Source organism: Cherax quadricarinatus, chromosome 83 (assembly GCF_038502225.1).
Source record: "Cherax quadricarinatus isolate ZL_2023a chromosome 83, ASM3850222v1, whole genome shotgun sequence".
Classification (NCBI taxonomy): Eukaryota; Metazoa; Arthropoda; class Malacostraca; order Decapoda; family Parastacidae; genus Cherax; species Cherax quadricarinatus.
This window is the reverse complement of record NC_091374.1, coordinates 18,789,098-18,815,105: the sequence shown is the minus strand read 5'-3', so window position 1 is coordinate 18,815,105 and position 26,008 is coordinate 18,789,098. Positions and strand designations below refer to the sequence as shown.

The 26,008-nt window shown below is 45.8% G+C and overlaps 1 protein-coding gene across 1 annotated transcript; it reads left to right on the top strand.

Annotated features, from left to right (window-relative positions):
* The first annotated feature begins 3,853 nt into the window (after positions 1-3,853).
* On the top strand, positions 3,854-25,801 carry LOC138855169 (ras-like protein family member 10B). The gene is made up of 5 exons (XM_070102904.1): positions 3,854-3,875; positions 4,556-4,800; positions 17,672-17,798; positions 23,399-23,532; positions 24,719-25,801. Exons 1-5 carry the CDS (start codon positions 3,854-3,856, stop codon positions 25,019-25,021), a joined length of 831 nt encoding a protein of 276 aa, XP_069959005.1. The 3' UTR covers positions 25,022-25,801.
* Positions 25,802-26,008: the final 207 nt, after the last annotated feature.

The following is a 26,008-nucleotide window of genomic DNA, read 5'->3' as shown; positions in this document are numbered from 1 at the left end:
ACATGTCTCAATAATAATAATAATAATAATAATAATAATAATAATAATAATATCTTTATTTCTATAAGTACATACCACTATATAGAAAGTCACTTCTTATATAGACCATTTTCGGGCAAATTAGGTAAATTTTATCCCCAGGATGCGACCCACACCAGTCGGCTAACACACAGGTACCTACTTACTGATAGGTGAACAGGGACAGCAGGTGTCTTAAGGAAACACTTCCTTATGTTTTCACACGTACAGGGGATCGAACCACGGACCTCAGTGTGTGAGCTGTGTGCTCCAACAACAGTGCTACTGGACTGATCCAAGTCGGATCGAAACGTCGTCAGAAGTTCGTCTTGAATCATCTTCGTCAGTGAATTGATAGTGGTTCAGCGCGGACCACTGTAATGGTCCAGTACGGACCACTGTAGTGGTCCAGCACGGACCATTATAGTGGTCCAGCACGGACCAATATCCTTTGAGGAAATAAGAGACGCCATGTAATCTGTGGCATTGTCTTGCATAGAGTCAGTTCATGGCACTGTGTCTTACACAGAGTCAGTTCATGGCACTGTGTCTTACATAGAGTCAGTTAATGGCACTGTGTCTTAAACAGGGTCAGTTCATGACACTGTGTCTTACATAGACTCTGCTCATGGCACTGTGCCTTACACAGAGTCAGTTCATGGCACTGTGTCTTACACAGAGTCAGTTCATGACACTGTGTCTTACATAGAGTCAGTTCATGGCACTGTGTCTTACACAGAGTCAGTTTATGGCACAGTGTCTTCCATATTGTCATTTCATGACACTGTGTTTTGCATAGAGTCAGCTAATGGCACTGTGCCTTGCGCAGAGTCAGTTCATGGCACTGTGTCTTACACAGAGTCAGTTTATGGCACTGTGTCTTACACAGAGTCAGTTCATGGCACTGTGTCTTACACAGAGTCAGTTCATGGCACTGTGTCTTACACAGAGTCAGTTCATGGCACTGTGTCTTACACAGAGTCAGTTCATGGCACTGTGTCTTGCATAGAGTCAGTTCATGGCACTGTGTCTTGCATAGAGTCAGTTCATGGCACTGTCTTACACAGTCAGTTCATGGCAATGTGTCTTGCATAGAGTCAGTTCATGGCACTGTGTCTTGCATAGAGTCAGTTCATGGCACTGTGCCTTACACAGAGTCAGTTCATGGCACTGTGCCTTACACAGAGTCAGTTCATGGCACTGTGCCTTACACAGAGTCAGTTCATGACACTGTGTCTTACACAGAGTTAGGTCATGGCACTGTGTCTTGCATAGAGTCAGTTCATGGCACTGTGCGTTACACAGAGTCAGTTCATGGCACTGTGCCTTACACAGAGTCAGTTCATGGCAATGTGTCTTGCATAGAGTCAGTTCATGGCACTGTGTCTTTCATAGTCAGTTCATGGCACTGTGCCTTACACAGAGTCAGTTCATGGCACTGTGCCTTACACAGTGTCAGTCCATGGCACTGTGTCTTGGAAAGAGTCAGTTCATGGCAATGTGTCTTGCACACAGTCAATTCATGGAACTGTGTCTTCGATAGAGTCGGTTCATGGCACTGTGCCTTACACATAGTCAGTTCATGGCACTGTGTCCTACACATAGTCAGTTCATGGCACTGTGTCTTACACATAGTCAGTTTATGGCACTGTTCCTTGCATAGAGTCAGTTCATGGCACTGTGTTTTTCACAGAGTCAGATCATGGCACTGTGTCTTGCACAGATTCAGTTTTTGGCACTGTGTCTTACACAGACTCAGTTCATGGCACTGTGTCTTGGAAAGAGTCAGTTCATGGCACTGTGTCTTGAAAAGAGTCAGTTCATGGCACTTTGTCTTACGCAGAGTCAGTTCATTGCACTGTGTCCTCGAAAGAGTCAGTTCATGGCACTGTGTCTTGCAAAGAGTCAGTTCATGGCATTGTGTCTTACACAGCGTTAGTTCATGGCACTGTGTCTTGCATAGTCAGTTCATGGCACTGTACCTTTAATAGAGTCAGTTCATGACACTGTGTCTTACGTAGAGTCAGTTCATGGCACTGTGTCTTAAACAGAGTCAGTTCTTTTCACTGTGTCTTACACAGAGTCAGTTCATGGCACTGTGTCTTAAACAGAGTCAGTTCATAACACTGTGTCTTGCATAGAGTCTGCTCGCGGCACTGTGCCTTTCATAGAGTCAGATCATGGCGCTGTGTCTTACACAGAGTCAGTTCATGACACTGTATCTTACATAGAGTCAGTTCATGGCACTGTGTCTTACACAGAGTCAGTTCATGGCACTGTGTCTTAAACAGAGTCAGTTCATGACACTGTATCTTACATAGAGTCAGTTCATGGCACTGTGTCTTACACAGAGTCAGTTAATGGCACTGTGTCTTACAAAAAGTCAGTTCATGGCACTGTGTCTTACACAGAGTCAGTTCATGGCACTTTTTCTTGCACGGAGTCAGTTCATGGCACTGTGTCTTACACAGAGTCAGTTCATGACACTGTGTCTTGCATAGAGTCAGTTCGTGGCACTGTCTTACACAGTCAGTTAATGGCATTGTGTTTTGCATTGAGTCAGCTCATGGCACTCTGTCTTACACAGAGTCAATTCATGGCACTGCGTCTTACACAGAGTCAGTTCATGGCACTGTGTCTTGCATAGAGTCAGTTTATGGCACTGTGCCTCACACAGAGTCAGTTCATGGCACTGTATTTTGTATAGAGTCAGCTCATGGCACTCTGCCTTACAGAGAGTCAGTTCAGGACACTGTGTCTTACACAGTCAGTTCATGGCACAGTGTTTTACACAGAGTCAGCCCATGGCACTGTGTCTTGGAAAGAGTCAGTTCATGGCACTGTGTCTTGGAAAGAGTCAGTTCATGGCACTGTGTCTTGCATAGAGTCAGCTCATGGCACTGTGTCTTACACAGCGTCAGTTCATGGCACTGTGTCTTGCATAGAGTCAGTTCATGGCACTGTGTCTTACACAGAGTCAGTTCATGGCACTGTGTCTTACACAGAGTCAGTTCATGGCACTGTGTCTTACACAGCGTCAGTTCATGGCACTGTGTCTTGCATAGAGTCAGTTCATGGCACTGTGTCTTACACAGAGTCAGTTCATGGCACTGTGTCTTACACAGAGTCAGTTCATGGCAGTCAGTTCATGGCACTGTGTCAGTTCATGGCACTGTGTCTTACACAGAGTCAGTTCATGGCAGTCAGTTCATGGCACTGTGTCTTACACAGCGTCAGTTCATGGCACTGTGTCTTACACAGAGTCAGTTCATGGCACTGTGTCTTACACAGAGTCAGTTCATGGCACTGTGTCTTACACAGAGTCAGTTCATGGCACTGTGTCTTACACAGAGTCAGTTCATGGCACTGTGTCTTACACAGCGTCAGTTCATGGCACTGTGTCTTACACAGAGTCAGTTCATGGCACTGTGCCTTACACAGCCAATTCATGACAATGTCTCATATAGAGTCACTTCCCTTATAGAGCTGTTCTATACAGAGTTTAATTTTGTAGATATTACTGAAAAAGGCCATTGAAAGTTCAGTACGGCGCACTGTGACGGCGCACTGTGACGGCGCACTGTGACGGTGCACTGTGACGGCGCACTGTGACGGCGCACTGTGACGGCGCACTGTGACGGCGCACTGTGACGGCGCACTGTGACGGCGCACTGTGACGGCGCACTGTGACGGCGCACTGTGACGGCGCACTGTGACGGCGTACTGTGACGGCGCACTGTGACGGCGCACTGTGACGGCGCACTGTGACGGCGTTGTCCTGCGCGATGCCATTATTTATGCACATCTTCGAGGACATTTACGGAAAATTGCACTGATGAGAACTTTAAAAGAGCTGTGTGTAAACAAAAGCTTTATATGACCTGGCTGTAAATAAGAGCTTTATATGACCTGGCTGTAAATAAGAGCTTTATATGACCTGGCTGTAAATAAGAGCTTTATATGACCTGGCTGTAAACAAGAGCTTTATATGACCTGGCTGTAAATAAGAGCTTTATATGACCTGGCTGTAAATAAGAGCTTTATATGACCTGGCTGTAAACAAGAGCTTTATATGACCTGGCTGTAAACAAGAGCTTTATATGACCTGGCTGTAAATAAGAGCTTTATATGACCTGGCTGTAAACAAGAGCTTTATATGACCTGGCTGTAAATAAGAGCTTTATATGACCTGGCTGTAAACAAGAGCTTTATATGACCTGGCTGTAAATAAGAGCTTTATATGACCTGGCTGTAAACAAGAGCTTTATATGACCTGGCTGTAAATAAGAGCTTTATATGACCTGGCTGTAAATAAGAGCTTTATATGACCTGGCTGTAAACAAGAGCTTTATATGACCTGGCTGTAAATAAGAGCTTTATATGACCTGGCTGTAAACAAGAGCTTTATATGACCTGGCTGTAAATAAGAGCTTTATTAAAGCTGGGTGCAAACAAGAGCTTTATTGTAGATCTGTGTAAACAGCGGGTTTAGCGCTTCTCCTATGACTGTGATAATAATAATGGTGTTTTTTTTCAGTGGTTGTGGTGAGTGGGTGGGAGTCAAGTCCATGTGAGAGTTGTGGGCGGCAGAGGGGCGGGGGCGGGGGCGGCTGCAGCTGCTGCTGCCCGGGGGGGCGGCGAGGCCCCTCTTCCTCCTCCACCACAGGGGACCACCCCCAACTCCCCCTCAACGGCCACCTGCCAGGACCTGCCTCGCCCTCACAGCTGGTCAAGGTAGTGGTGCTGGGCGCTCGTTGCGTGGGCAAGACTGCTCTTATCAAGGTAAGCTCTCTCTCTCTCTCTCTCTCTCTCTCTCTCTCTTTTTTTTTTTTTTTTTTTTTTTTTTTTTTTACACAGGGTTTGACAAGGTTAAGGATCCTTAGCTTTATTGACAGCTATTTACAGGTTAAGGATTCCTAACTTTATTGGCAAGCTAAGAGCTGTTACCTACATCAGCTCATTTGAAAGCATTTTTGTTATGAGACATACAAGTAGGGAACAGGATGAAGTTGGAGCCATCTGTGGACCAGCATTTTCATTTGATCAACTGACGTTATCTCGTTGACATCATTATGCTGTACGAATGTGTTCCATACTCGAGTCATCCTGGGTATGTATGATCTCAGATGGAGTGATGTTCTGGAGAAGGGTACAGCCAGAGTGAAGTTGCTGCTTTCTGCCCGTCTTGTGGCATAAAAGCTTGTTTCACGCTGTCCTCGAAGTGGATCCAAGTGTGGTATTTTGACAATATTGGCCTTGTACATAACAGTAAGGCCACCCACATCCCTCCTATGTTGAAGGCTCTCTCTCTCTCTCTCTCTCTCTCTCTCTCTCTCTCTCTCTCTCTCTCTCTCTCTCTCTCTCTCTCTCTCTCTCTCTCTCTCTCTCTCTCTCTCTCTCTCTTTACACAGGGTTTGCCAAGGTTAGGTTAAGGATCCCTAGCTTTATTGACAAGCTATTTAAAAGTTAAGGATTCCTAACTTTATTGACAAGCTAGGAGCTATTATCTACATCAGCTTATTTGAAAGCATTTCTCTTGTTACGAAACATACAAGTAAGGAACAGGATGAAGTTGGAGCCATCTGTGGACCAGCATTTTCATTTGATCAACTGACTTTATTTCATTGACATCATTATGCTGTACAAATGTGTTCCATACTCGAGTCATCCTGGGGATAAATGATCCGAGATGAAGTGATGTTCTGGAGAAGGGTACAGCCAGAGTGAAGTTACTGCTCTCTGCCCGTCTTGTGGTATAGAAGCTTGTTTCACGCTGTCCTCGAAGTGGATCCAAGTGTGGTACTTTGACAATATTGGCCTTGTACATAACAGTAAGGCCACTCACATCCCTCCTGTGTTCAAGGCTCTGCTGAAATGACGGATCTATCCAGGATGGGTCCAGGCGAGAGATGAGACGTCTTGCTCTGTTCTCTACTCTGTCAAGCAGTCGCAGATGAGAGGGGGGGCAGGCAAACCAAGAAACTGGAGCATACTCAAGGTGTGAACATATTTGTGCCTCGTACAGAATCTTGCAACCCCTACAGTCAAGCAGATGCGAGATACGGCGAAGTGTTGTAAGCTTCCTGGCTGCCTTGTTTGCAAGATTTACAACGTGGTTCTTCATGCTCAGTTTGGAGTCAAATTTCACCCTAAATATATCAACTTCTTCACCAGGTACCAACACCCTCCCATTCATACTTACTACTGCACCGGCATTACCATCATGGTGCCTAGAGACCATCATCCTTTGTGTTTTCTCAGGTGCAAATGTTTCCCCAAGCTGATATAGCTCTGAGCTGGTGATTGATGTAGCTTAGAGCAGCTGGCATTTCTTCTCTTGGATAAGTGAATGTCAGTGTACAGTCGTCTGCATATGCATGGGATTCTGGGATGAGATGAAGGTCGTCATTGAAGAAGACATTCCACAACAATGGTCCCAGCACACTTCCTTGTGGAACACTTGCCCCAATAGGATGTCTTGCTGATTCTGTTCCATTGAGGAGACATAGCGTAGAGTCTGCAATTCTCAGTGGTTGCAGTTTTGCCAAGAGGCCCTGGTGCCACACTCGGTCGAAAGCACCAGCAACGTCCAGTGCTACCACACAGCTGACTTTGGATTCATCCAGTGACTGGTACCACTTAGTGGAGAGGTTTAACAACAGATCAGCAGCAGAGTAACCTTTCCTGAAGCCATATTGACGGTCACAAAGCAGTGAGCGGAAGTCAAAAAACTGTTATTTGCCTTGAGATTATTGTCTCAAGGATCTTACCAGTGATTGACAGGAGTGACACTGGTCTGTAGTTGCTGATTTCTGCTCTGCTCTTCTTTTTGTGAACAGGGACTAAATTTGCCTCTTTCCATAGAGAGGGCCATTTACACTGTACTAGGCAGTGCTGAAAGACGCGAGTTAGAGGTGCTGCTAGCTGATCTGCACATCTTCTCAACAATCTTGGGCTCAACTTGTCTGGGCCCACAGCCTTTTCTTGGTCAAGCGATTTAAGAAGGAAATGCACCTCCTCCTGCCATATTGTCACCACTGACAGTTTTGACACAGTTCTTGCAGCTAGCCAAGGAGGGTCCCTTGCTGGATCAGGAGCTTGCATTTTGGTAGCAAAGTGTTCAGCAAAGAGGTCCGCTCTCTCTTCACTTAGGACTGTGTGAGCTAGTGGTCTACAGCGTTAGGCGTTTTCGCTCACCATGAGGCGGGCCAAAACAGCATCGGTTCGACTCCTTGGCTAGTGCAGAGTTGTTGTTGACATATATATATATATATATATATATATATATATATATATATATATATATATATATATATATATATATATATATATATATATATATATATATATATATATATATATATATATATATATATATAAATATATATATATATATATATATATATATATATGTATATATATATACGCAATAAGATCACAGTAATCAGGTGATATCAGAATATGCAAAACAACCACTGTGAAAGAATAGAGAAATTCCAAGCGCTTTCGTGACTACTCGCATTATCAAGGAACTTGATAATGTGAGTAGTCCCGAAAGCGCTTGGAATTTCTCTATTCTTTCACAGTGGTTGTTTTGCATATATATATACATATCAATAACAACACTGCGCTAGCCAGGGATTCGAACCCATGTTATACTGGCCTGCTTCATGGTAAGCAAGAACCACATGACGCTTTAAACAACAGGACCTCCCAACCCTACATATATATATATCGTGCCGAATAGGTAAAACTGGTCAGTTAACAAGAGTTCATTTAAAATTAAGTCCTTTCTAAAATTTTCTCTTATACTTTTAAAGATATACAGTATTCCCAGTACTGTGAGTGTTGATACAGTATTCTCAGTACTGTCAGTGTTGATACAGTATTCTCAGTACTGTCAGTGTTGATACAATATTCTCAGTACTGTCAGTGTTGATACAGTATTCTCAGTACTGTCAGTGTTGATACAATATTCTCAGTACTGTCAGTGTTGATACAGTATTCTCAGTATTGTCAGTGTTGATACAGTATTCCCAGTACTGTCAGTGTTGATACAGTATTCTCAGTACTGTCAGTGTTGATACAATATTCTCAGTACTGTCAGTGTTGATACAGTATTCTCAGTACTGTCAGTGTTGATACAGTATTCTCAGTACTGTCAGTGTTGATACAGTATTCTCAGTACTGTCAGTGTTGATACAGTATTCTCAGTACTGTCAGTGTTGATACAATATTCTCAGTACTGTCAGTGTTGATACAGTATTCTCAGTACTGTCAGTGTTGATACAGTATTCTCAGTACTGTCAGTGTTGATACAATATTCTCAGTACTGTCAGCGTTGATACAGTATTCTCAGTACTGTCAGTGTTGATACAGTATTCTCAGTACTGTCAGTGTTGATACAGTATTCTCAGTACTGTCACTGTTGACACAGTATTCTCAGTACTGTCAGTGTTGATACAGTATTCTCAGTACTGTCAGTGTTGATACAATATTCTCAGTACTGTCAGTGTTGATGCAGTATTCTCAGTACTGTCAGTGTTGATACAGTATTCTCAGTACTGTCAGTGTTGATACAGTATTCTCAGTACTGTCAGTGTTGATACAGTATTCTCAGTACTGTCAGTGTTGATACAGTATTCTCAGTACTGTCAGTGTTGATACAGTATTCTCAGTACTGTCAGTGTTGATACAGTATTCTCAGTACTGTCAGTGTTGATACAGTATTCTCAGTACTGTCAGTGTTGATGCAGTATTCTCAGTACTGTCAGTGTTGATACAGTATTCTCAGTACTGTCAGTGTTGATACAATATTCTCAGTACTGTCAGTGTTGATACAGTATTCTCAGTACTGTCAGTGTTGATACAGTATTCTCAGTACTGCCAGTGTTGATACAGTATTCTCAGCACTGTCAGTGTTGATACAGTATTCTCAGTACTGTCAGTGTTGATACAGTATTCTCAGTACTGTCAGTGTTGATACAGTATTCTCAGTACTGTCAGTGTTGATACAGTATTCTCAGCACTGTCAGTGTTGATACAGTATTCTCAGTACTGTCAGTGTTGATACAGTATTCTCAGTACTGTCAGTGTTGATACAGTATTCTCAGTACTGTCAGTGTTGATACAGTATTCTCAGTACTGTCAGTGTTGATACAGTATTCTCAGTACTGTCAGTGTTGATACAGTATTCTCAGTACTGTCAGTGTTGATACAGTATTCTCAGTACTGTCAGTGTTGATACAGCATTCTCAGTACTGTCAGTGTTGATACAGTATTCTCAGTACTGTCAGTGTTGATACAGTATTCTCAGTACTGTCAGTGTTGATACAGTATTCTCAGTACTGTCAGTGTTGATACAGTATTCTCAGTACTGTCAGTGTTGATACAGTATTCTCAGTACTGTCAGTGTTGATACAGTATTCTCAGTACTGTCAGTGTTGATACAGTATTCTCAGTACTGTCAGTGTTGATACAGTATTCTCAGTACTGTCAGTGTTGATACAGTATTCTCAGTACTGTCAGTGTTGATACAGTATTCTCAGTACTGTCAGTGTTGATACAGTATTCTCAGTACTGTCAGTGTTGATACAGTATTCTCAGTACTGTCAGTGTTGATACAGTATTCTCAGTACTGTCAGTGTTGATACAGTATTCTCAGTACTGTCAGTGTTGATACAGTATTCTCAGTACTGTCAGTGTTGATACAGTATTCTCAGTACTGTCAGTGTTGATACAGTATTCTCAGTACTGTCAGTGTTGATACAGTATTCTCAGTACTGTCAGTGTTGATACAGTATTCTCAGTACTGTCAGTGTTGATACAGTATTCTCAGTACTGTCAGTGTTGATACAGTATTCTCAGTGTTGTACTGTCAGTGTGATACAGTATTCTCAGTACTGTCAGTGCTGATACAGTATTCTCAGTACTGTCAGTGTTGATACAATATTCTCAGTACTGTCAGTGTTGATACAGTATTCTCAGTACTGTCAGTGTTGATACAGTATTCTCAGTACTGTCAGTGTTGATACAGTATTCTCAGTACTGTCAGTGTTGATACAGTATTCTCAGTACTGTCAGTGTTGATACAGTATTCTCAGTACTGTCAGTGTTGATACAGTATTCTCAGTACTGTCAGTGTTGATACAGTATTCTCAGTACTGTCAGTATTCTCAGTACTGTCAGTGTTGATACAGTATTCTCAGTACCGTCAGTGTTGATACAGTATTCTCAGTACTGTCAGTGTTGATACAGTATTCTCAGTACTGTCAGTGTTGATACAGTATTCTCAGTGCTGTCAGTGTTGATACAATATTCTCAATACTGTCAGTGTTGATGCAATATTCTCAGTCTGTCAGTGTTGATACAGTATTCTCAGTACTGTCAGTGTTGATACAGTATTCTCAGTACTGTCAGTGTTGATACAGTATTCTCAGTACTGTCAGTGTTGATACAGTATTCTCAGTACTGTCAGTGCTGATACAGTATTCTCAGTACTGTCAGTGTTGATACAGTATTCTCAGTACTGTCAGTGTTGATGCAGTATTCTCAGTACTGTCAGTGTTGTTGACACAGTATTCTCAGTACTGTCAGTGTTGATACAGTATTCTCAGTACTGTCAGTGTTGATACAGTATTCTCAGTACTGTCAGTGTTGATGCAGTATTCTCAGTACTGTCAGAGTTGATACAGTATTCTCAGTACTGTCAGTGTTGATACAGTATTCTCAGTACTGTCAGTGTTGATACAATATTCTCAGTACTGTCAGTGTTTACAGTATTCTCAGTACTGTCAGTGTTGTATTCTCAGTACTGTCAGTGTTGATACAGTATTCTCAGTACTGTCAGTGTTGATACAGTATTCTCAGTACTGTCAATATTCTCAGTACTGTCAGTGTTGATACAGTATTCTCAATACTGTCAGTGTTGATACAGTATTCTCAGTACTGTCAGTGTTGATACAGTATTCTCAGTACTGTCAGTGTTGATACAGTATTCTCAGTACTGTCAGTGTTGATACAGTATTCTCAGTACTGTCAGTGTTGATACAGTATTCTCAGTACTGTCAGTGTTGATGCAGTATTCTCAGTACTGTCAGTGTTGATACATTATTCTCAGTACTGTCAGTGTTGATACAGTATTCTCAGTACCGTCAGTGTTGATACAGTATTCTCAGTACTGTCAGTGTTGATACAGTATTCTCAGTACTGTCAGTGTTGATACAGTATTCTCAGTGCTGTCAGTGTTGATACAGTATTCTCAATACTGTCAGTGTTGTTGACACAGTATTCTCAGTACTGTCAGTGTTGATACAGTATTCTCAGTACTGTCAGTGTTGATACAGTATTCTCAGTACTGTCAGTGTTGATACAGTATTCTCAGTACTGTCAGTGTTGATACAGTATTCTCAGTACTGTCAGTGTTGATACAGTATTCTCAGTACTGTCAGTGTTGATACAGTATTCTCAGTACTGTCAGTGTTGATACAGTATTCTCAGTACTGTCAGTGTTGATACAGTATTCTCAGTACTGTCAGTGTTGATACAGTATTCTCAGTACTGTCAGTGTTGATACAGTATTCTCAGTACTGTCAGTGTTGATACAATATTCTCAGTACTGTCAGTGTTGATACAGTATTCTCAGTACTGTCAGTGTTGATACAGTATTCTCAGTACTGTCAGTGTTGATACAGTATTCTCAGTACTGTCAGTGTTGATACAATATTCTCAGTACTGTCAGTGTTGATACAGTATTCTCAGTACTGTCAGTGCTGATACAGTATTCTCAGTACTGTCAGTGTTTATACAATATTCTCAGTACTGTCAGTGTTGATACAGTATTCTCAGTACTGTCAGTGTTGATACAGTATTCTCAGTACTGTCAGTGTTGATACAATATTCTCAGTACTGTCAGTGTTGATACAGTATTCTCAGTACTGTCAGTGTTGATACAATATTCTCAGTACTGTCAGTGTTGATACAGTATTCTCAGTACTGTCAGTGTTGATACAGTATTCTCAGTACTGTCAGTGTTGATACAATATTCTCAGTACTGTCAGTGTTGATACAGTATTCTCAGTACTGTCAGTGTTGATACAATATTCTCAGTACTGTCAGTGTTGATACAGTATTCTCAGTACTGTCAGTGTTGATACAGTATTCTCAGAACTGTCAGTGTTGATACAGTATTCTCAGTACTGTCAGTGTTGACACAGTATTCTCAGTACTGTCAGTGTTGATACAGTATTCTCAGTACTGTCAGTGTTGATACAATATTCTCAGTACTGTCAGTGTTGATACAGTATTCTCAGTACTGTCAGTGTTGATACAGTATTCTCAGTACTGTCAGTGTTGATACAGTATTCTCAGTACTGTCAGTGTTGACACAGTATTCTCAGTACTGTCAGTGTTGATACAGTATTCTCAGTACTGTCAGTGTTGATACAATATTCTCAGTACTGTCAGTGTTGATACAGTATTCTCAGTACTGTCAGTGTTGATACAGTATTCTCAGTACTGTCAGTGTTGATACAGTATTCTCAGTACTGTCAGTGTTGATACAGTATTCTCAGTACTGTCAGTGTTGATACAGTATTCTCAGTACTGTCAGTGTTGATACAGTATTCTCAGTACTGTCAGTGTTGATACAGTATTCTCAGTACTGTCAGTGTTGATACAGTATTCTCAGTACTGTCAGTGTTGATACAGTATTCTCAGTACTGTCAGTGTTGATACAGTATTCTCAGTACTGTCAGTGTTGATACAGTATTCTCAGTACTGTCAGTGTTGATACAGTATTCTCAGTACTGTCAGTGTTGATACAGTATTCTCAGTACTGTCAGTGTTGATACAGTATTCTCAGTACTGTCAGTGTTGACACAGTATTCTCAGTACTGTCAGTGTTGATACAGTATTCTCAGTACTGTCAGTGTTGATACAGTATTCTCAGTACTGTCAGTGTTGATACAGTATTCTCAGTACTGTCAGTGTTGATACAGTATTCTCAGTACTGTCAGTGTTGATACAGTATTCTCAGTACTGTCAGTGTTGATACAGTATTCTCAGTACTGTCAGTGTTGATACAGTATTCTCAGTACTGTCAGTGTTGATACAGTATTCTCAGTACTGTCAGTGTTGATACAGTATTCTCAGTACTGTCAGTGTTGATACAGTATTCTCAGTACTGTCAGTGTTGATACAGTATTCTCAGTACTGTCAGTGTTGACACAGTATTCTCAGTACTGTCAGTGTTGATACAGTATTCTCAGTACTGTCAGTGTTGACACAGTATTCTCAGTACTGTCAGTGTTGATGCAGTATTCTCAGTACTGTCAGTGTTGATACAATATTCTCAGTACTGTCAGTGTTGATACAATATTCTCAGTACTGTCAGTGCTGATACAGTATTCTCAGTACTGTCAGTGTTGATACAGTATTCTCAGTACTGTCAGTGTTGATACAGTATTCTCAGTACTGTCAGTGTTGATACAGTATTCTCAGTACTGTCAGTGTTGACACAGTATTCTCAGTACTGTCAGTGTTGATGCAGTATTCTCAGTACTGTCAGTGTTGACACAGTATTCTCAGTACTGTCAGTGTTGACACAGTATTCTCAGTACTGTCAGTGTTGATACAATATTCTCAGTACTGTCAGTGTTGATACAATATTCTCAGTACTGTCAGTGTTGACACAGTATTCTCAGTACTGTCAGTGTTGACACAGTATTCTCAGTACTGTCAGTGTTGATACAATATTCTCAGTACTGTCAGTGTTGATACAATATTCTCAGTACTGTCAGTGTTGATACAGTATTCTCAGTACTGTCAGTGTTGACACAGTATTCTCAGTACTGTCAGTGTTGACACAGTATTCTCAGTACTGTCAGTGTTGACACAGTATTCTCAGTACTGTCAGTGCTGACACAGTATTCTCAGTACTGTCAGTGTTGATACAGTATTCTCAGTACTGTCAGTGTTGATACAGTATTCTCAGTACTGTCAGTGTTGACACAGTATTCTCAGTACTGTCAGTGTTGACACAGTATTCTCAGTACTGTCAGTGTTGACACAGTATTCTCAGTACTGTCAGTGTTGACACAGTATTCTCAGTACTGTCAGTGTTGATACAGTATTCTCAGTACTGTCAGTGTTGACACAGTATTCCCAGTACTGTCAGTGTTGATACAGTATTCTCAGTACTGTCAGTGTTGATACAGTATTCTCAGTACTGTCAGTGTTGACACAGTATTCTCAGTACTGTCAGTGTTGATACAGTATTCTCAGTACTGTCAGTGTTGACACAGTATTCTCAGTACTGTCAGTGTTGATACAGTATTCTCAGTACTGTCAGTGTTGACACAGTATTCCCAGTACTGTCAGTGTTGACACAGTATTCTCAGTACTGTCAGTGTTGATGAAGTATATTTACTAAACTTTACAAGACTATCAACGGGAGTGTCAGTATAGACATTAAAAGGTTTGTGTTTATTAAAGTTGACAGTGGTGGTGTCTAGTGATCTCCTCCTCCTTCTCTTCCTCCTCCTTCTCTTCCTCCTCCTTCTCTTCCTCCTCCTTCTCTTCCTCCTCCTTCTCTTCCTCCTCCTTCTCTTCCTCCTTTTTCTCTTCCTCCTTTTTCTCTTCCTCCTCCTTCTCTTCCTCCTCTTTCTCTTCCTTCTCCTTCTCTTCCTCCTCCTTCTCTTCCTCCTCCTTCTCTTCCTCCTCCTTCTCTTCCTCCTCCTTCTCTTCCTCCTCCTTCTCTTCCTCCTCTTTCTCTTCCTCCTCCTTCTCTTCCTCCTCCTTCTCTTCCTCCTCCTTCTCTTCCTCCTCCTTCTCTTCCTCCTCCTTCTCTTCCTCCTTCTCCTCCTCCTTCTCTTCTTCCTTATTCTTCTCCTCCTGTTCCTCCTCCTTTACTCCCTGTTCCTGCTTCCTCTCTTCCCCCCCTCCTTTTATTTCTGGTCTTCTGCTTTCTTTTTCTGATAGAGGACAACATCCTCACACAGAGACAGGCATCACAGACAGGCATCACAGACAGGCATCACAGACAGGCATCACAGACAGGCATCACAGACAGGCATCACAGACAGGCATCACAGACAGGCATCACAGACAGGCATCACAGACATGCATCACTGACATGCATCACAGACAGGCATCACAGACAGGCATCACAGACAGGCATCTCAGACAGGCATCACAGACAGGCATCACAGACAGGCATCACAGACAGGCATCACAGACAGGCATCACAGACAGGCATCACAAAGAGGCATCACAGACATGCATCACAGACATGCATCACTGACATGCATCACAGACATGCATCACAGACAGGCATCACAGACAGGCATCTCAGACAGGCATCACAGACAGGCATCACAGACAGGCATCACAGACAGGCATCACAGACAGGCATCACAGACAGGCATCACAAAGAGGCATCACAGACATGCATCACAGACATGCATCACTGACATGCATCACAGACATGCATCACAGACAGGCATCACAGACAGGCATCACAGACAGGCATCTCAGACAGGCATCTCAGACAGGCATCACAGACAGGCATCACAGACAGGCATCACAGACATGCATCACAGACAGGCATCACAGACAGGTATCACAGACAGGCATCACAGACAGGCATCACAGACAGGCATCACAGACAGGTATCACAGACAGGCATCACAGACAGGCATCACAGACAGGCATCACAGACAGGCATCACAGACATGCATCACAGACATGCATCACTGACATGCATCACAGACATGCATCACAGACATGCATCACTGACATGCATCACAGACAGGCATCACAGACAGGCATCACAGACAGGCATCACAGACAGGCATCACAGACATGCATCACAGACATGCATCACTGACATGCATCACAGACATGCATCACTGACATGCATCACAGACATGCATCACAGACATGCATCACTGACATGCATCACATACATGCATCACTGACATGCATCACAGACATGCATCACTGACATGCATCACAGACAGGCATCACAGACAGGCATCACAGACAGGCATCACAGACAGGTATCACAGACAGGCATCACAGTCAGGCATCACAGACAGGCATCACAGACAGGCATCACAGACAGGCATCACAGACATGCATCACTGACATGCATCACAGATATGCATCACAGACATGCATCACAGACAGGCATCACAGACATGCATCACAGACATGCATCACAGACAGGCATCACAGACATGCATCACAAACAGGCATCACAGACAGGTATCACAGACAGGTATCACAGACAGGCATCACAGACAGGCATCACAGACATGCATCACAGACATGCATCACAGACAGGCAACGCAGACAGGCATCACAGACAGGCATCACAGACAGGCATCACAGACATGCATCACAGACATGCATCACAGACAGGCATCACAGACAGGCATCACAGACAGGCATCACACACAGGCATCACAGACATGCATCACAGACATACATCGCAGACAGGCATCACAGACAGGTATCACAGACAGGCATCACAGACATGCATCACAGACAGGCATCACAGACATGCATCACAGACAGGCATCACAGACAGGCATCACAGACAGGCATGACAGACAGGCATGACAGATTGGCATCACAGACAGGCATCACAGACAGGCATCACAGACATGCATCTCAGACAGGCATCACAGACAGGCATCACAGACATGCATCACAGTCAGGCATCACAGACAGGCATCCCAGACATGCATCACAGACATGCATCACAGACAGGCATCACAGACAGGCATCACAGACATGCATCTCAGACAGGCATCACATACAGGCATCACAGACATGCATCACAGTCAGGCATCACAGACAGGCATCACAGACATGCATCACATACATGCATCACAGACAGGCATCACAGACAGGCATCACAGACATGCATCTCAGACATGCATCACAGACAGGCATCACAGAGATGCATCACAGACATGCATCACAGACAGGCATCACAGACATGCATCACAGACAGGCATCACAGACATGCATCACAGACAGGCATTACAGACAGGCATCACAGACAGGTATCACAGACAGAAATCACAGACAGAAATCACAGACAGGCATCACAGACGGGCATCACAGACAGGCATCACAGACAGGCATCACAGACGGGCATCACAGACAGGCATCACAGACAGGCATCACAGACAGGCACCACAGATTGGCACCACAGACGGGCATCACAGACAGGCATCACAGACAGGCATCACGGACAGACAGACATCACGGACAGACAGACATCACGGACAGACAGACATCACAGACAGACAGACATCGCAGACAGACATCACGGACAGACATCACAGACAGACAGACATCACGGACAGACATACATCACAGACAGACAGACATCACGGACAGACAGACATCACAGACAGACAGACATCACAGACAGACAGATATCACGAACAGATATCACGAACAGACAGACATCAAAGAGAGACAGACATCACAGGCAGACAGACATCGCAGACAGACAGATATCACGAACAGACAGACATCAAAAAGAGACAGACATCACGGACAAACATCACAGACAGACATCACAGACAGACAGACATCTGGGAAATTATTTTCTCTAACACTTTCTGTTTACTGACAGCAATTCGTTCACAACGAGTTTCCTGAGTGTCACATTGCCACTCAGACCCGCACCAATCACTGGCCATCAGTGCTGGTCAATGACCGTCTCTACCAGCTCTGTATCGCCGATCTCCCGCCTATCAGAGGTGAGTCCTACCCATCGCGAGAAAGCGCAGTGGTAAATACAGCCCATCAGGGTAAAATAGAGCCCATCAGTGTTAAGTCATGTACATCAGTATTTTGAACAGCCCGTCAGACCAAAGTGCAGCCCATCAGATATAAGTACATTCCATCAGGTGTAAGTATACCCCATCAATTGTAATCATAACCTATCAGACGTAAGTACAACCCATCAGAGATATGTGAATGTATAGCCAATCAGAGCTAACTACCGCCCATGAGAGGTGCATACAGCCCATCAGAGGTAAGTACAGCCCATCAGATATAAGTACAGTTCACCGGATAAGTCAAATCCATCAGATTATATATATACATCCTATCCAGGTATCCAGGTATCCAGGTATCCAGGTATCAGAGATAAATACAACTCATCAGAGGCAAGCAGCACACATCGAAAATATTGTTCATCAGAGAAATGTACAGCCAATCAGAGGCCAGAATAACGCATCAAAGTTAACTACAGTTCAACAGGGAAAGAAGAACCAATCAGAGGTAATTACTGCCCATCAGAGATAGGCAGAGTATATCATAGGTGACTACACCACCTCGTGAGTGCCATCAGTACAGTACGTGGCACCCACTAGCAGTAAGTGGCACCCACCAGCAGTAAGTGGCACCCACCAGCAGTAAGTGGCACACACCAGCAGTACGTGGCACCCACCAGCAGTACGTGGCACCCACTAGCAGTAAGTAGCACCCACCAGCAGTAAGTGGCACCCACCAGCAGTAAGTGGCACCCACCAACAGTAAGTGGCGCCCACCAGCAGTAAATGACACCCGCCAGCAGTAAGTGGCACCCACCAACAGTAAGTGGCACCCACCAACAGTAAGTGGCACCCACCAGAAGTAAATAGTGCCCACAAGCAGTAAGTGGCACCCTCCAGCAGTAAGTGGCACCCACCAGCAGTAAATGGCACCCACCAGCAGTAAGTGGCGCCCACCAGCAGTAAGTGGCGCCCACCAGCAGTAAGTGGCACCCACCAGCAGTAAGTGGCACCCACCAGCAGTACGTGGCACCCACCAGCAGTAACTGGCACCCACCAACAGTAAGTGGCGCCCACCAGCAGTAAATGACACCCGCCAGCAGTAAGTGACACCCGCCAGCAGTAAGTGGCACCCAAAAACAGTAAGTAGCACCCACCAGAAGTAAGTGGTGCCCACAAGCAGTAAGTGGCACCCACCAGCAGTAAGTGGCACGCACCAGCGGTAAATGGCACCCACCAGCAGTAAGTGGCGCCCACCAGCAGTAAGTGGCACCCACCAGAAGTAAGTGGTGCCCACCAGCAGTAAGTGGCACCCATCAGCAGTAAGTGGCGCCCACCAGCAGTAAATGGCGCCCACTGGCAGTAAATGGCACCCACCAGCAGTAAGTGGCGCCCACCAGCAGTAAGTGGCACCCACCAGAAGTAAGTGGTGCCCACCAGCAGTAAGTGGCACCCATCAGCAGTAAGTGGCGCCCACCAGCAGTAAATGGCGCCCACCGGCAGTAAATGGCACCCACCAGCAGTAAGTGGCGCCCACCAGCAGTAAGTGGCACCCACCAGAAGTAAGTGGTGCCCACCAGCAGTAAGTGGCACCCACCAGCAGTAAGTGGCACCCACCAGCAGTAAATGGCACCCACCAGCAGTAAGTGGCGCCCACCAGCAGTAAGTGGCACCCACCAGCAGTAAATGGCACCCACCAGCAGTAAGTGGCGCCCACCAGCAGTAAGTGGCACCCACCAACAGTAAGTGGCACCCACCAGCAGTAAGTGGCGCCCACCAACAGTAAGTGGCACCCACCAGCAGTAAGTGGCGCCCACCAGCAGTAAGTGGCGCCCACCAGCAGTAAGTGGCACCCACCAGCAGTAAATGGCACCCACCAACAGTAAGTGGCACCCACCAGCAATACGTGGTGCCCACCAGCAGTAAGTGGCACCCATCAGCAGTAAGTGGCACCCACCAGCAGTAAGTGGCGCCCACCAGCAGTAAGTGGCACCCACCAGTAGCAAGTGGTGCCCACCAGCAGTAAGTGGCACCCATCAGCAGTAAGTGGCACCCACCAATAGTAAGTGGCACCCACCAGCAGTAAGTGGCACCCACCAGAAGTAAGTGGTGCCCACCAGCAGTAAGTCTCACCCATCAGCAGTAAGTGGCGCCCACCAGCAGTAAATGGCGCCCACCGGCAAAAAGTGACGCCCACTAGCAGTAAGTGACACCCACCAGCAGTTAGTGACGCCCACCAGCAGTAAGTAACGCCCACTAGCATTAAGTGACGCCCGCCAGCAGTAAGTGACACCTACCAGCAGTAAATGACGCCCACCAGCAGTAAGTGACACCTACCAGCAGTAAGTGACGCCCACCAGCAGTAAGTGACGCCCACCAGCAGTAAGTGACGCCCACCAGCAGTAAGTGACACCTACCAGCAGTAAGTGACGCCCACCAGCAGTAAGTGACACCTACCAGCAGTAAGTGACGCCCACCAGCAGTAAGTGACGCCCACCAGCAGTAAGTGACGCCCACCAGCAGCAAGTGACGCCCACCAGCAGTAAGTGACGCCCACCAGCAGTCAGTGACGCCCACCAGCAGTAAGTGACGCCCACCGGCAGTAAGTGACGCCCACCAGCAGTCAGTGACGCCCACCAGCAGTAAGTGACGCCCACCGGCAGTAAGTAACGCCCATTAGCAGTAAGTGGCGCCCACCAGCAGTAAGTGACGCCCACCAGCAGTTAGTGACGTCCACCAGCAGTAAGTGACACCCACCGGCAGTAAGTGACGCCCATTAGCAGTAAGTGACGTCCACCAGCAGTAAGTGACACACACCCACCGGCAGTAAGTGACTCCTTCCAGCAGTAAGTGACGCCCATTAGCAGTATGTGACGCCCACCAGCAATAGGTGACGCCCACCAGCAGTAAGTGACTCCTTCCAGCAGTAAGTGACGCCCATTAGCAGTAAGTGACACCCACCAGCAGTAAGTGACGCCCACCAGCAGTAAGTGACGCCCACCAGCAGTAAGTGACGCCCACCAGCAGTAAGTGACGCCCACCAGCAGTAAGTGACACCTACCAGTAGTATGTGACGCCCACCAGCAGTAAGTGACGCCCACCCGCAGTAAGTGACGCCCACCAGCAGTAAGTGACACCCACCAGGAATAAGTGACGCCCACCCGCAATAAGTGACGCCCACCCGCAGTAAGTGACGCCCACCAGCAGTAAGTGACACCCACCAGCAGTAAATGACGCCCATTAGCAGTAAGTGACGCCCGCCAGCAGTGACACCTACCAGCAGTAAGTGACGCCCACCAGCAGTAAGTGACGCCCACCAGCAGTAAGTGACGCCCACCAGCATTAAGTGACGCCCACCAGCAGTCAGTGACTCCCACTAGCAGTAAGTGACGCCGGCCAGCAGTAAGTGACACCTTCCAGCAGTAAGTGACGCCCGCTAGCAGTGACACCTTCCAGCAGTAAGTGACGCCCACCAGCAGTTAGTGACACACACCGGCAGTAAGCGACGCCCACCAGCAGTAAGTGACGCCCACCAGCAGTCAGTGACGCCCACCAGCAGTAGGTGACGCCCACCGGCAGTAAGTGACGCCCATTAGCAGTAAGTGACGCCCACCAGCAGTTAATAATGCCCATCGGCATTAAGGGACGCCCACCGGCAGTCAGTGACGCCCACCAGCAGTAAGTGATGCCCACCAGCAGTAAGTGACGCCCTCCAGTAGCAAGTGACTCCCACTAGCAGTAAGTGACGCCCACCAGCAGTAAGTGACGCCCACCAGCAGTAAGTGATACCCACCAGCAGTAAGTGACGCCCACCAGCAGTAAGTGACACCCATTAGCAGTGAAACCCACCAGCAGTAAGTGACGCCCATTAGCAGTGACACTCACAAGCAGTAAGTGACGCCCACCAACAGTAAGTGACGCCCATTAGCTGTGACACCCACCAGTAGTATGTGACGCCCACCAGCAGTAAGTGACGCCCACCAGCGGTAAGTGACGCCCGCCAACAGTAAGTGACGCCCATTAGCAGTGACGCCCGCCAGCAGTAAGTGACACCCACCAGCAGTAAGTGACACCCACCAGCAGTAAGTGACGCCCATTAGCTGTGACACCCACCATTAGTATGTGACACCCACCAGCAGTAAGTGACGCTCACCAGCGGTAAGTGACGCCCGCCAGCAGTAAGTGACGCCCATTAGCAGTGACACCCACCAGCAGTGACGCCCACCAGCAGTAATTGACGCCCACCAGCAGTAACCGACGCCCATCAGCAGTAAGTGGCGCCCATTAGCAGTTACACCCACCAGCAGTAAGTGACGCCCACCAGCATTAAGTGACGCCCACCAGCAGTAAGTGACGCCCATTAGCAGTGACTCCCACCAGCAGTACGTGACGCCCACCAGCAGTACGTGACGCCCACCAGCAGTAAGTGACGCCCACCAGCAGTAAGTGACGCCCACCAGCAGTAAGTGACGCTCACCAGTAGTAAGTGACGCCCACTAGTAGCAAGTGACACCCACCAGCAGTAAGTGACGCCCAACAGCAGTAAGCGACGCCCACCAGCAGTAAGTGACGCCCATTAGCAGTGATGCCCACCAGCAGTAAGTGACGCCCATTGGCAGTGACGCCCACCAGCAGTAAGTGACGCCCCTCAGCAGTAAGTGACGCCCACCAGCAGTAAGTGACGCCCATTAGCAGTGAAACCCACCAGCAGTAAGTGACGCCCACCAGCAGTGCGTGACGCCCACCAGCAGTAAGTGACGCCCACCAGCAGTAAGCGACGCCCACCAGCAGTAAGTGACGCCCACCAGCAGTAAGCGACGCCCACCAGCAGTAAGTGACGCCCACCAGCAGTAAGTGACGCCCACCAGCAGTAAGTGACGCCCACCAGCAGTAAGTGACGCCCACCAGCAGTAAGTGACGCCCATTAGCAGTGAAACCCACCAGCAGTGCGTGACGCCCACCAGCAGTGCGTGACGGCCACCAGCAGTAAGCGACGCCCACCAGCAGTAAGTGACGCCCACCAGCAGTAAGTGACGCCCACCAGCAGTAAGTGACGCCCACCAGCAGTAAGTGACGCCCACCAGCAGTAAGTGACGCCCACCAGCAGTAAGCGACGCCCACCAGCAGTAAGAGACGCCCACCAGCAGTAAGTGACGCCCACCAGCAGTAAGTGACGCCCACCAGCAGTAAGCGACGCCCACCAGCAGTAAGTGACGCCCACCAGCAGTAAGTGACGCCCACCAGCAGTAAGTGACGCCCACCAGCAGTACGTGACGCCCACCAGCAGTAAGTGACGCCCACCAGCAGTAAGTGACGCCCACCAGCAGTAAGTGACGCCCACCAGCAGTAAGTGACGCCCACAAGTAGTAAGTGACGCTCACCATCTTATTCCCAATTACTGATTTTAGAATACCCTTGATTTGTGGTTTAACAAGCAGCCTTAATGACGATTAACCAGCCCTAGTGACAGTCACGTAGTCAACGTTCTGTAATCCTCATTAATCACCCTTAATAACCTTCTTGTAGTCAAGATTCTGTAACCTCATTAACCACTCGAGTACAGTAACTCTCTCTCTCCACAGCGTTTCCTCAGAACTCCTACAGCGAGTGGGCTGACTATCGTTTCTACGGTCTGAGATCAGCCATGGCTTACGTCTTCGTTTTCGATCTCACCTCCTACGAGACCTTCACACATATCAAGGCTCTAAGGGACCAGGTGAGACTACAAGCCCTTAACTCACCTACACATCAAGGCTCTGAGAAACAAGGTAACACCACAAGCCCTTAACTCACCTACACATCAAGGCTCTGAGAAACAAGGTAACACCACAAGCCCTTAACTCACCTACACATCAAGGCTCTGAGAAACAAGGTAACACCACAAGCCCTTAACTCACCTACACATCAAGGCTCTGAGAAACAAGGTAACACCACAAGCCCTTAACTCACCTACACATCAAGGCTCTGAGAAACAAGGTAACACCACAAGCCCTTAACTCACCTACACATCAAGGCTCTGAGAAACAAGGTAACACCACAAGCCCTTAACTCACCTACACATCAAGGCTCTGAGAAACAAGGTAACACCACAAGCCCTTAACTCACCTACACATCAAGGCTCTGAGAAACAAGGTAACACCACAAGCCCTTAACTCACCTACACATCAAGGCTCTGAGAAACAAGGTAACACCACAAGCCCTTAACTCACCTACACATCAAGGCTCTGAGAAACAAGGTAACACCACAAGCCCTTAACTCACCTATACATCAAGGCTCTGAGAAATAAGACCGCAGATACTCAACAGAAAATCATTCTGAAGACAATACACGCGTCACAGAACAAGCGTTTAATAGACCTTAAATATGTTTTTTATGGAGTGTTGTGGGCAGTATGCCAGGTGTGTGAAACACATCTGATAAATATATTTATAGTGTTTGTTGCATGCAAAGAGTATGTACCCTTTATTCGGAACATGTAAACACACTCATAAAGGCGAACCAGCGAATCAGTTAGCTAAGGATTTGAGGATTTCGGGGCCCCATCGTCAAATCAGCACCTAGGTTCAGCCAGTCATATTGTGGAACTTGTAATTGTGAAGGTGACGTGAACACCACTCACAGTCTCACCCTTGTCATTTTCACCCACCTGCTGGTTGAGCACGATTGTCCATTCTGTCCCCACCGTGTTGTATACTTTTCTAACTGTATATAGTGTACGTATATGTAAATACCTATAAATACTTATATATATATATATCTATCTATATATATATATATATATATATATATATATATATATATATATATATATATATATATATATATATATATATATATATACTTCTTGTGTTGGATGTAGGTGTATATGTTAAGGAGTGTACTAAGATTGTGTTTTTTGCAGGTGTACGAGTCACGGGACATGCGTGAGGTGGGCGTGGTAGTAGTAGGTAACAAGAGGGACCTGGTGGAGGCTACAGCGGAGGGCAGGGAGAAGCGTGACATGCGCGACGTGCCGGCCATTGTTCGCAAGCAGTGGAAAGCTGCGTATGTGGAGGTGTCTGCCAAGTGCAACTGGCACGTTGTGGCAGCGTTCAGGGAGCTGCTGCTGGCAGTGGAAGACGCCCAGGCTCACACACACGCTCGCCCACACAACCTTCAAGAACTCCACGAGGCTATCGAGCACTCGAAATGTACTGTATTGTGAGATACCGCGGAGTGCCCTAGGTACATTATTTATTCAATTAACTCTTAACCCAATAGTTGAGCGATATGTTAACGGTTAACTTGTTCGGATATGATAAATTCCTCGACTTTCCACCCGCCCCAACCACTGTTATATCATAACTCTCGAAACGCACAAGTAGTCTCAGTGATGGAAGATGGGAGGGGAAAGTTGGTTTATGTGCAGCTCTGTACACAGCATTGCTACCCTGCTGCTGCTGTTGCACTCATTGCTGTTCGCTCCACTCTCCAAGCTTGTACTGCAAGACACCCTCTGCCTCGACATCTCTGCAAGTCACGCACACGAAGAGAAACTGCAGCTCTGTCAGTCTCTTGTGTAGGGTACACATCTGTTGCCATAACGTAGATTTTGTTATACAAGTGTTTCTCAGAATAAGTCGATTTCTATTGGATTTTATCCATCTTTTATACGCATGGAAGGTGACTGTACAAAACATGGTGTGTAAACACGCGTTCTCTGCTGGTCCCTTAATGTACAGAAAGGTGGTGATCGCGTCCCGCTGCTGCCTGCACCTATCACTGTACTGGGAATTTTGATAATCTCTAAAATAAACATTTCTAAATACTTTATTCCTCAGCAGAATAAGAATATAAATACAATATTGTTTATCTCTGAATTGCGATCACAATGTAGACCAGTTATAGATAGGATAAAATTCAACGAGCAATATGCAACGTGATCGTTCTAATACTCTCACCTCCCCCATTACAACAGTCTGATCACAGCCTCCCGTCACAATATTCCACGTGTAGACTACCATATATATTAAGGTATATGATGAAATAGCAATTACATTTCTAAGGACACCTTAAAATTAACTCGTGTATGTGCTGGTTTACTGACGTATTTCAAGAATCCTGAACTGTCCACTTGACGTAAATCTGAACCAGAGGCATGTATGGAAAAATGATATTTAACTCAGGCTTTACCCTATTAATGCATGATAAA

Bases quoted from the DNA above. Each gene is read 5' to 3' on its own strand.
- LOC138855169 (XM_070102904.1), top strand. From the start codon at position 3,854: ATGAGAACTTTAAAAGAGCTGT. The intron at 17,799-23,398 runs GTGAGTCCTACC...CTCTCTCCACAG, and splicing joins CGATCTCCCGCCTATCAGAG to CGTTTCCTCAGAACTCCTAC. The intron at 23,533-24,718 runs GTGAGACTACAA...TGTTTTTTGCAG, and splicing joins TCAAGGCTCTAAGGGACCAG to GTGTACGAGTCACGGGACAT.